A 13087-nucleotide genomic window follows, 5' to 3' on the forward strand; every position below is an offset into this window, starting at 1 on the left:
ATCATGTTATTACGTATCAAGCAATTTTGACAAATAGGTATCGTGTAAATATCCCAAGTGCCATATTATGGCAACACGACGTCTTTATAGATCAAGAGCAAATGGCATTATGCCAATACAATAAATTCTTTTTTTTTCACGCGCAAAAACTACTAATCCTAATTATTTGGCGGATTCGATTTATCTTAGGTTGGATTTTCAGAACATCAGACATAAGTAAAGCTTTGAGTTTTTATGTTGTATATTTTTTAACAAAAAAAAGGAATATTTATTTAGAGAGAAAATTGTCAATCAAAACGATTTCTAAGTGAACGCTGCCAAAGCTATGACATATAAAGAAAAACTTATGATTTGTAGAACTCCAAATTTCTGCACTAAGGTCAGCAACGACCTACATAACATATTTGTTAGATAAGTCATAATAAACAGGGAGTATTGTATAGGTATACTTATTACAAGATATTTGAACTTTATAACTTTTTACATGCGCAGACGCTTGAATATAGCCGTGGGGCATGCGGTAAGATATATTAGCACTTTCCGGATAGTAGACCGCTTAGCTTCTATTGTGTCTTGTGGAAAAAAACTAACTACTGAGTTTTGTCTTGGTTTTTCTCGGTAGAATCGAAAGTGATAGAATTTCATTTAATATTCTGTATAGTACTTATTAAAAACCTTCAATAAAGTTTATATTGATTTTGTTCTTGTATTTTTACTTATATATATTACTTATATATGTATATTGCTTATATCATGGGTAGAAATCCTTACATTACCCCCGGGTAAACAAGTAAAGCCGGGACGAGTAACGCTGTAAGTAACTGATATACATGGATCATTGCTATGTTCATGTAATGATAGTGCCTTTTCTAGCAATTTCATAATAATAAAGTATTTAACTTTTAAAATTCTAAAATGATTAAGCCAATCGTGAAGACGTCAAAATGCCTTACATACACTATCAGTACAATATTTTAACCAATAGAAAAAACGATGAATAAAACTAAGGAGCTCAATTACTTTGTACTTGAACTATTTATACTCTTGTTGTGTAATTTATACTTTTGTTTCGGGATAATTCGTTTAACCGCTCCCGCCCTGATGTACATCAAGGACCGAGGTTTGAAATTCAATCAACGTTAGCTAACTTGTTATTTGGTTGAAGTTCACATAGACTTATATAGACATCAAGATAAGCGAAACAGGGATTTAATGCGTATTTCGTCGCGTTTCCCTGCTCTCACTCTGAGCCGGTAAGCCGCGGCGCACTCGCAATTCAAACATCGCCACTGAGCCTAAAACCGCTTTGGCTTAGCGCTTCTCGCGTCGAACTTGATACCCGTCCTTCAACTTGTAATTCGAGATATAGGCGCCGAAATAACGCAAATTCGCGCAACTCAGCTTATCCTCGATACTAAAATTGCTTCTTTCTGGGCCGAAAATGTATATAATATATAATCGAGTCGTAGTCTTGTAACAAACTATGGTGGCAGGATTATTTGACACGAGACTGCTGCGGTATAGCAACGTCACAAAGGCTGTCCTGCGTCCACTCCGCAAGACTACGTGGTCACGAGCGTAATCCTTATTTATGGTAAGACGCCGAGCGACGCCTCCGCTGAACTAACTATTTGTCAGGCCCAGCGTCCGCTGCCAGTATCAATCTCGATGGCGGGCTTAGCATATCGACTACACCGCTTCCGTAATATATCATTATAACATCTCTATTCGCTTTCAATTCAATACGCCCCTGCTGTTGGTAAACACGAGCTATTAACTGCAAACGTGAACGATAATAATAGAGTCAAAAACTGACCAACAAAAGTGAATCTGAATCACCCCCGGCAGCTTAAATACAGCGGGAGAGGCGCCCGTTGGACAAACGACACCAGCCCCGAGCGGTCGTTACGAGATCGCTCTAAATTACGCGCAAGTTACGCGGGCATCTCTGACTATTACAGCTCTATTTTGGCAAGTCATAACAGGCCGGGTGTGTCCGTAGCGGGCGGTCAGGGTTGACCATTATACTGTTCCACGTTTTTTCAATGACCACACTGACCGCAGCCCCTATGGTGTGTACGAGATAAAATCGTAAATTATAACCCAATTCCATAGCTGTTAAAACTTGACAGATGAAAAGGCTTAAAGCCAAGCGTGAGTATCGTTGCTATATCGTTAACATTTCAAATAAAATAGGGGCACTTCAGTGTTAGGACATTATAGAATGATTAACGTTGTATGCTTTGTCTGTGTTTCCATAAAACGGGATAAGATTTTAAATTGTATTTAAAATGAGCGATGGCCGCTATGGCTCCTAAATCTATTACGTCGAAAGCTAAATCGTTGTCGGAGGATAAAAAAAGCGAATCAAGTCCTTTTATTAATTAATCTAGTAAGAATTATAGATATCTTTTGCCATATGTCTTTGACCACAATTTTTAAACGATATTTATTTAATTTTTTTAAATACAGACAACACGGTTAATTAAACTTTACGGTTACACGGTGCACGTGCTGCGGCCTGATATCGAAATTGCCGTTCGTAGATCAACCTACTTAAAATTACTCTTAAAGGGAAATAATTGTATAATGTTGCTTGGATAAAAGTACAGAATACTTTAAGTCTTACCCATACAATTGTACAAACATATGAGTTTAAGAAACAACCAACATTAATGATGTCGCCGAATAATAAGATTTATAATCAGGTTATGTTTCAATAAAAATGTACTTAGCCCAATTGAAGTTTTTTGTAAAACGCAAAAATGTACTGTTCATGTATTATAATATCACAAATGTATTTAAGACAATTGAGTCAAAAAGTTTTAAGATTTTTAAATATAAATGCCATGGATTTCATGGTCTATTATATTTGAAATGCGATTATTAAATTAAATCACAGGATCGCGTTGAACGCCGGCCCCCTGCCGTTTGGTCCATTCTACGCGCCCACTATGTGCTCAAACATTGGTACTCATAGATTTCGTAGTTCGACCAACTAATCCTGGTATTTAGAATGTGTTTTTTTTTTCTAACGAACTTTTCAGGCGCATTTATATTCCCCTTTTTATTTTTGATTGAATATATTATAAAGTTAATTAAGCGTATGAAAAGATCTCATTGTTTAGAAACACGAAATTTATAAATTTTAACAATATCTAAGAAGTTGCTTACTTTTGATTAAGCGAATTATAAACTGATACATAACTAAAATTAATTATATATGATGCCTTACTACATTTACTCTTCATAACAACACTATAAATTGCAAAGATAAAACAGTTCTTTCTAATTTTAGGTAAAAAAATATGAATTTATTATTTTGTTATCAATTATTTATTTTTTGTATTACATACTTGAAAAATAATGTTTTAATCAATACACCTATAATAATAAACGAGGTAACGAGTAATTTCCAATAAAGCAATTGTTTTACTTAAAATTAGTAATAAATAAAAAATATACTTGATTTTATTTCAAATATCAAGATCTCACAATCCAAGCAGCGCCTATCATTAATGCCTAAACAATAAAGGTGACCAGTGATTGTGGACAAACGACTTGTGCATGCGGGACAGACGACTTCCAGGACTTTATTAATTTATTACATACTATCAAGTCACAAGTATGAACAACGTCCGTTATAAGGTTGAAACTTAACTTTAAAATTATTACTTTTACTAGAAATACTAGCTATTCTATATAGCTATAGGTTTTACTCGCGTTACTGCTCGCTTTCACGTCTTAACATCTCAAGCAGTCATCGTCAATGTTGTCCAGAAAGAGACAAAGTACATAACACCCGCCCCTCCCCTCACATCTACAACCTTTTTTAATTCCTTCTAACGTAAAATACAATGAGATCAGTAGATCCAGGGGTTAACGCGTTAAACGCGTTAAATAGGTATGTAATTACATAAATTAACCGAACGATTCGAAGTACTAACCTTAACATACACTCAAATCATTAGATGTATGAATTGAATTAAACATGCAATTAATTATAAATAATTTTATGTAAGCATAAATTTAGACGGAGCTTTGTGTAGCCGTTGCCATAATATATCTTGTTAATAAAAGTAGAAACGTTCTTGTACTTTATATACAATAGAAATAGATGTACTTTTATTCTTTTATTTTTTTATTTATTTATGTCTTATTACTGGCACACTTAAATCTTATAAAGATTGTAAATTAAATTTTTTTTTTTATAAACACGCCGAATTGTCTGGATAGACTCTACTGAAAAATCTCAAAATGTTTAGTAACGTTAAATCAAAAACGACTCAATGGTTCAAAATTCGCATTTTTATTGTATTACGAAACGAGAAGGCAAAGCGCAGTATATATAAAAAATAAGAAATTTGCTTTAGCTGTTTACATACGAGGTACATTTTTACAGAATACAAGTTTAAATGCTCTATAAATAATAATAAGACTATTCATCTTAGCATTTAAGTACAATAAATAATTAGATCTACCCGATTCACGTTCCATGTTGAAAGTTATTTAAAAAAACTACCAATAAAGATGTTGCGTTGTAAATCGAAAGATTATATTTCTACGGTGTAATAAACAAACGCTGTCTTTACGATCTATGACAAATCAGAATTACTATCATAACCTTTGTCCAACGGAGGTGCACTTGACGCATTCAGGCCAATAAAATAACTCATGTCCAATTTATGTTAATACAATAAATACTAACATAAATAATTTTGAGTGAAGGCTCAAAAGACAATTTAAATTTATGTATAGAAACGGACCTTCTTAGATTATTAGCTATGCGCTTCACTTTTGTAGCCTCGGCGCGAAGCTATAATATAATATTTTAACTAACTTACGTTAAATTATCTCCTGAGCTACTTTATTTTAATTAAAACACGACAAAGTGCATCCTAAATTAAACAATAGCTATGAAAGAATATACAAATCTTACTATTATTAGTTTGTTCTTGCGTTACTCTGTTGGGCATTTTCTTTTTTAAGGACTTGGAGATCATTTGGCCACGTTACTCCAAAGCGTGTCGGTTACACGTGAGTTAAAATTTTATTGAATACATACAGGTTTCTTTGTCGTATTTGCCTTTATCGCTGAACGCTATTTAAAATAAGCACAAGCTAAGTACATAAATTATAAGTGGTGCTTGCTCGGGGACGGACTCTGCCTTTTCGGTTAAAACTCATGTGTTTTATGTATGTATATGTAATTTCTAACCACCGGGCCAAGGTTCATTAGTGATGGAACGAAATTTTCACGAAAAAAGTAGTGGAGCGAATACAAGGTTGTAAAATATTTAAAACTTCTAATAAAATTTTACATGACTCGAGGCAATTTTGGTCGAAACGAAAGTGTTCGCGTGAAGGAACATGAACCGCAATCATAATAATACACTAAATAATTCATAATTTTAATATAGTAGTCATTTAATTGGAAAAAGCGACAAACCGACAGATGCTTGCGGCCATCTTGCGGCTGAGGAAACTATCGTATGCCGCCTTCGTGACGTTGCGGTCAAAATGTCACCGTTTAAAATCAAATTTTGGAAAATAACGTTAAAAAATATTTTAAATTCATCATTAAAGAATTATTAAAGCGATTGAGCCTTGAATAACGGAAAAAGGGTCCAATGTAATTTGTATCCCGTCTAATTTTATAATTCGAACATAATTATAAAATGTCAAAATATACATTACAAACATACATTATTATTTACCGGAAATATTTACATTATATTATTTTGAGGTACCATAGAAAGTTAAATTACTTTAATACGAAGTAAAGCTAAGCGATTAATCAATTTCCTAAAGTATCATAAGATTACGACTATAATGCAATTTAATATTTTTTTTATCATAAATTATTGGCCAAGGGCCTAAAATGATTTTCTCGGTTTTTTCGACGAAAATCGAAATTGAAATCAATCCTTACTAGTAGAATTTATTTATTTATACTTTATTGTACACCACATGATACAGATTAAAATATGTTAAAAAAAAATGTTATGAAAAATTTAGATATTATTGTATTTAGTGTAGGCTTATCAGCAAACATTCATGATTTTTTATTTTTAGCAAACGTTACGACAAGCTACTCTTCTCATTGCTTCGATACGGTTGAAATATTTCATCAAATTTTAGATTTAGTCGAGGTCCCATGGTTCGCAGCACATTGGCAATGTAAAGAAAAACCTCTTACAATACTAATGGGGCAAAAGTGACCACTTAACCTCAAGTAGCTCTATTGTTCGTCTTCATTCGAACAATAAAAAATATAAAACAGGGGTCTTAAAGTCTATTCCAAGTTTGATTAAAAATAATAGACAAGAATAACTTATCTAAAATTTACATCAATCTCGTAACGTAAACGTCTGTAAGGAGCTGTGCGGGGTTTATTAATCAAGCGGAGACAATCCGGACTCGTAGTATTTTTCTCGAATCTTCATTATTTCCCCGGAGCTAGAGCTGATGAGAAATTAATCCGGGCCAGGTGGCCGCAGGTGGCCAATCTTATATCGCAGTACGCGACAGTAATACGTGCGTTTATTTTTCCTTCAAATCACTTCGAGATATTCTAAAACCAGCATTTACTGCTTACACCAGCTAATCATTGATTTGTATGGTAGGTAACAGCAATAACAAATTGCATGCAAAGTAGAAAACCTAGAACATTAAAGTAAAAGTTCGGAAATAAAACTAAATTGACTTCTATGAATTCTAAGAGCAAACATTATAATGACTGTTTGATTGACTTAACTGATATAACTTATTAATTCACATTTTATATGTTTATTTTTACAAACGTTTTTATAAAAAAGACAATAGTTAATTCTATAACAATGAAATATGAAAGTAATAATGTTATGGGAAAACAGTGAAACATTCATTTCAGTTTTAAATTGTCATCTTGGTGGAGACTAAGCGGTTTCAGCTGTAAACTTGGTAGAAAAGCGGCAGATTTGAAGGAAACTCGAGGCTGCGGCGCGCCGTAATCCGGACATATCTCAGTGCATTGCTCAGCGCGACACAGCGGGACTTAGCGAAAGCCGCGCCGCAGATGCTTATCTCAATAACAGTTTTATTTATTTTTGCAAGCGCCTGATCCGCTCCCGGCGGATTCGTCTTAAATGAAAAAAGAGGGGCGTGTTCACTTTGCGATGTTAAGTGACGTACTTTCGTGTCGAGCCGTATCAAAGCTACTGTGAATTCCTTTCGCAAGGATGAATTTAAACACTTTTGAATCGTAACGAAATTAAATTTATTCCACAGAACTTGATAAACTTAAGTAGTCAAAATAATTTATAGATATTCAATTAAGTAAGAAAGGAAAAAAATATATTACACAGGAAAAAGTTAACGACAATTAATAATCTTACTAAAGTAAGACTGTATGTACAAAGACTTCATTTTTCTAAGCAATCTTATATTTACTTAGGTATTTATTTAAAAAAAAACATCGGAAAAGAGCAATGGAATGTTTTTTAAAATAATTATCTTTTTTTTAGTACAAGATAACAATATTGATAGCACGATAGGTAGTATGGGTGTGAGTTTGACTAATGAGAAAAAAATACAGTGTCGGATTGGACCACAAGACGAAGTAAAAACTGTTCCAAATAATCAATAACTAAACATAACATTAGACGGCCCATGTCCATATTCCTGGTCATGCTACAATATCAAGAACATGCCGACGAAGAAAACAATATGAATATAAGTATAATCAGAATTTTAGCTATAATCATGATTACCTTTAATCAAAACTAAAATAGCCTTTAATTATTTCGAGAAGAAACCCACAAGAAACTAAATAGTTACTTTCTTCCGATAATTACCTGCATGTATATTTAACAAAATATTTTTTAAGCGAGTCGTAGCAAGTAAAGCAAGCGGCGTCTAATTAGGTCGTTTGACGTAATTGCTAGCTCCAGATTGGTTTTTTCGCGTCAACAATGTCCCACGAGGACGGAGTCGGTTGCTCTAATGAACATGTCTAGCGTTAAACAAAAATAAAAACGTATGAATATACAACGCTTTCAGTAATTAGAAATCTTTATTTAAAAAATAAATAAACTTTTGAGTCACTATTTCAAAATACACTCAAACGATATTTGTATAAGTAAGTAGTTACAATATTTTCTAAGTTAGGTAACTCTGTGTTCTCTCTCTGAATTTTCATTTTGAATTTGGACTGTAGTAAAGATTAGTATTATCTCAATAATTGCTAGATTATTTTTAAAACAAAATTGACAATAAATAACACAAGATCGAAATGTTTAAGCTAGGACGAATAAATACTAATAAATTTATTTTTTATTAGTAGATTGAACTCAAAATTTACATTTCCGAAGTAGATAACTCTATAACTGGAGGATGTTGAAGCGTTTTCTCCCTCTTGCGAAGCTCATCTCGCAGAAGGGTCAGATTCTCGTAGTGTTCCGCCGAGGTGTCCAGGAGTTGAACACACGCTCTAACAGCAGTTGCCTGACGATCTTTTTCTTCTTCCATCGCAACTTCCGTAGCTTGACGGACGTTTAAAACATTTTCCACCATTTCATCTAATCTAAAAAACAAATATCCTCGCTAAATTACTGTATCTTCTTGAACTTGTGATGTTTTACAATGATTATTAAATATTAAACTAATCCGGGATGTAAATTCTGAAGTAAAAACCATCAGTAACGTCGTATCATTTTAAAAATATTATCGCTTTTTAACTAAACACGACCAAAAAGGTTTAATAAACCAATAGAAAGAAAAAGATATAGGTATTGTTTTTAACACTAAGATAAATATTATCATTTAACGCCCTCGAATATTAAATAAATAATATTATAAAAATAAATTGAATATATTCAGATGACTAAGAGAGGCTATACGGGATAAATGAACGTTTTATTGTAACATAACATCACATTCGTTTGTATATTTTATATTGATTCTGCTTTTATATACGCATTCCTTTTAATGAATCAAAACTTACGCGCGTTTTCTTATTTCCAGGTATAAACAGAAGAAAAGTACCAGCAGCGTCATGAGAGCGAAGTTAAGCTGTGTCCACGAGAAATAGTAGTCGAAGATATGAAAACGCGTTATACGGACTTTTGGAAGAATGTCCCATACTGAAAAACCGGGCATCAAAAGTGTGAGCGGCAGAGCAAATACTACTAATGCCACCGCTACGGATACCGCATCGCAATCGTTTTTATTAGACGACATTACTTTTACACGGAAACATTTGGAAATAATTGAAGTGTCACTTTTTTTGCTTTATGTCGTTTAATTCCGTCTCGTGAGTATAGATTATTTAAGCAATATACAGCTACGAAGGAGATTTGTCGATTTTCACCAAAAGGTTATTTTTATAGAAATTAAAAAAATCTAAAAAACAAACACTATAAAATCAATACATGAGAATAAATTTTATAAAACTTACAATTTAAGCATTTATATAGAATATACTAAAGTATAAAAATAAAATTACGACTTTTATGTAGAAACATTACAAATACGTAATCAAAATATAAGCAAAGTCGCTCTGTTGGTCAAGCAATTCTAACTGTATGAAAATGCAAAGAGCTCATATCACTCATTGCCATTTTAATTTTATTTTGTGCTGAAGTAAAGTGAACAAATGAGCGCGCGCGAGGCCGTTGTCCTTCAGCATGTGACGCTAGCCGGCACTCGCACGGCATATCAATTTCGACTAGGTACACACAATAAAATTGGACGGTCTCTGGAGAGGGCTTAAACGATTCGCCGTTTTGTCTCGGGCCCAGCTGCGTAATGACCGGAGCAGGAAAAAATTGTCAGCAAGAAAACGCGAGGGTAGTTGGGTTTATGTGAGCGCGGCAGCTGGCGGCAGCGGCGACGCGCTCCTAACTGCCTCTGCTTACCTCGCAAAACCCGCGCCAATTTTATTTATCGAAAATATAAACCGATTTGCAGAGCACCCTCGTAAATCTGCACGACCGATTTATAGCTGTTACCAGCCGCGCTTAAAACAAAGTTGCTTCTTAAGAACTTTCCCCGTACTTGCTGTTTCTATAAAATATGATGTTGGTTCGATAGACATATATATATATTATGATGCAAATACTCCTAGTATTACTTACCATAGGAAATGAACGCTTACCATAAATAAATGTAACCATTTATTTTCAAAACGGTTACATTTAAATAACACTTAGATATCGTAATTCAAGCTGTAATTTACATTTTTATAAGCAGATGCAATTTCAAGAAACAAGTCTAATGAATTCAAACAACAAGAGACCTACAATTTAGGCATTGCTAATTTCAATTTCCACCTTGAAAAACTTAATGAAATCCAAAACAGAACAAGGCAGGTTGAACAGAAATTATTTAACACGATAATATCGTTGATATTGGCCCTTTAAGCTTCCATATTCTTTTCGCACTCGGAATCGATATATGAATTAATAAGTGCATTAGCCGATCGAAATTACCGTGTAATCAAACGTCGATCGAAGGGACCGCATATCATAATCATTACAAAGGGCGATTTGAGCCGAATTCATTAACTTTATGAAGGGAAAATTGTTTTGGTGAATCCCTTAACAATTTAGTTAATATATCGGCTTTATGACATCGACTCATCGAATCCATAATCGTTGCTACTTACGCATTTTAATGATATATTCTTAATTTAATAATGATCCTTGAATAAGTGGAATTCAAAAACAGTATTATTAATTTATTTTATGCTTTCATATTTTTAAGGTTTGTTCATTTGAAAGGTAAGGTTATAATAAACATATTGACATAACGTTTTTAACTAAGTTAGCTAACGGGCAAATGGGCAAACTCATGCTAAGTGCCCAACTACCGGTAGACATTGGCGCCGTAAGAAATTTTAATTCTTACTTACACCAATGTGCCACCAATCTTGAGAACTAAGATTTTATATACCTTGTAGTTGAGTCTGTTGTTACACTGACACACCCATCCATCAAATCGGATTACAACAGTACTAAGTATTTCTGCTTGGTAGTAGAATATATGATGAGTGGGTGGTACCTACCCAGACGGGCCTGCACAGAGTCCTACCACCAAGTACCACTTCACCGATTTAAAATACACATTGTGTAATTTATCTATGAAAACTACAAAAATAATATTTTTAATATGATAAAACCCTTTGATGCGTAATACTTTACTGACAAAGGAGAGAACTGCCTTCAGCTTCTCCAGAAGTACCAGCCTTCGCTGAGGCTTTTCCCCTTCCTTCGCGACAACACGCATATTCGCGGTATCGCGATGAGTGAATATGACAAAGAAGTAAGTAAATAAAAGAGTTTAACGAAAGTAATACCATTAACTTTATCGTTTATATGGATAGATTTATTATGAATTAAAATACTAACTGTCACTTTTCAATATACCTACTTATATTTGATAAAGTGATTTATTTTATATTTTTACGAAGAACAAATACATCATCAATAATAAGACGTTTGTATCTAAAACGATATTATAATACTAATGACTTCTTAGATGATAACACACTTTGATATTAAAAGAGCGTTTGAAAGAAAAAAAATATATCTCGCTGAGTTTATTTCACTGGTTCTTGTGTAGGACTGAGGAGTTTACTCCCAAACTGGTGGTAGAGGTTTTGACAGTCAATAAGTTAGTGTAATGCTTCTATATTGAATAACGATTTTGAATTTAACTTTATCTAAACCCTTCTCTAGCATATTCCGATGGGATTGCTAACAACGAAAGAGTCAAGTGCAGGAATAAACGGCTTTACGAGCAACTATCTGAAATCTGACAACTATGGAACTCTAGGTGTTGAGAATCACATGACAGTAAAACCCAATAAGTAGATATATGTTAATAATATAGTATAATTGTCTACGTCCAAATCAGTACAGTTCCGCCGTCTTCTAAGTCAGTAGATTTGTACGAAGACGTAGAAGTAGACAATTTACACGAAGGCTGTGTGTCTGTAATAATAATCGGTATATAGTGTAATTAGTAGTTAAGGTATTAAGTTTATAGTCATAATAATAAAGCGATATTGGTCTGAGCGAGGGATTTAATACGGACTCAGTATACCGACATGCTAGTCACTAGACCGAGGAGGCAATTGTAGATCAAATAGATTACTCGTAAGACACATGACAGAAGTGATTTTTACAGAGGTGAGATGCCTTCGACTAAATGACTGAAATACAAGCATGACTACATTTTAATGTCCTTAATTTTTTAACTTAAATAATATGAGTATCCCGTTCAATCTTAATAGTAGTTTTTGTTTAATAAACAAAACCTCCAAATATTCCTTAAATAATTTAAATCATGCATAACAATTTTATTTTCGCTCGACTAAATATATAAATTCAATAACGTCTATGTATCGTCAAATCTTTGTAAAGTTAAAACACAGGTATTACATAAAAATTAAAAAAAAAATGGGTAAAACTTATTGTCCTCAAATACAGTACACAATTTAGGTTCGCTTTATGCTTTTTTTACAATAAAAAGTACTGAATCAATTTAATATGAAACTAATTTCATTATGGAACGCTTCGGACTAAAATCATCTGCAGTTATTATCATAATTTGTACTCAATACGAAAAAAAGTTCACGAACATAAAAACACAGACACCTTTCAACAAAATCGATTTCTGTGAACTGTACCTAATAGGAAGATTAATCAAAGTAATTGTTCTGTTATCGCCCTGGTAATTCCACCATCCTAAAATTATAAATTTGTTTATTTTTTCTCTGAATATACTTAAATATTACAGAGTATCAAAAACAATTTATGAATTAATAAAACGACCATTCTAATGGCTTGCACAAATTTACGGGAAATCAAAATAATTTTTAGGATATTTTAATTTACTATTTTTACCTGCTGCTCAGTTTTGCTTTATATCACAAAAGTAAAAATACTTTTACTAAAAAAAATAATGAAAATATTATATATAAAAAAAAAAACAAAACATTTTCAAATATATTATATTTATTATGGCTACAAATGTACAAAATATCAGTCACCTTAATCAATAAAATAATATCATAGAAAAAATTAAGCGATTTCGGATTAAATAA

The 13087-nt window shown here is 32.9% G+C and overlaps 1 protein-coding gene across 1 annotated transcript; it reads right to left on the reverse strand.

Annotated features, from left to right (window-relative positions):
• Nucleotides 1-8194: 8194 nt before the first annotated feature.
• On the reverse strand, nucleotides 8195-9260 carry LOC125077297. Its single transcript, XM_047689207.1, has 2 exons — nucleotides 8984-9260; nucleotides 8195-8563 (listed from the first exon to the last, which is right to left on the reverse strand). Exons 1-2 carry the CDS (start codon nucleotides 9217-9219, stop codon nucleotides 8338-8340), a joined length of 462 nt encoding a protein of 153 aa, XP_047545163.1. The 5' UTR covers nucleotides 9220-9260; the 3' UTR covers nucleotides 8195-8337.
• Nucleotides 9261-13087: the final 3827 nt, after the last annotated feature.

Source organism: Vanessa atalanta, chromosome 3, assembly GCF_905147765.1.
Source record: "Vanessa atalanta chromosome 3, ilVanAtal1.2, whole genome shotgun sequence".
NCBI lineage: Eukaryota > Metazoa > Arthropoda > Insecta > Lepidoptera > Nymphalidae > Vanessa > Vanessa atalanta.

Excerpts from the sequence above, each read along its gene's own strand:
- LOC125077297 (XM_047689207.1), bottom strand. The coding sequence starts at position 9,219 with ATGTCGTCTAATAAAAACGATTGCGATGCGGTATCCGTAGCGGTGGCA. Across the intron at positions 8,564-8,983 it reads CTGGAAATAAGAAAACGCGC|ATTAGATGAAATGGTGGAAA; the intron begins GTAAGTTTTGAT and ends TTTGTTTTTTAG.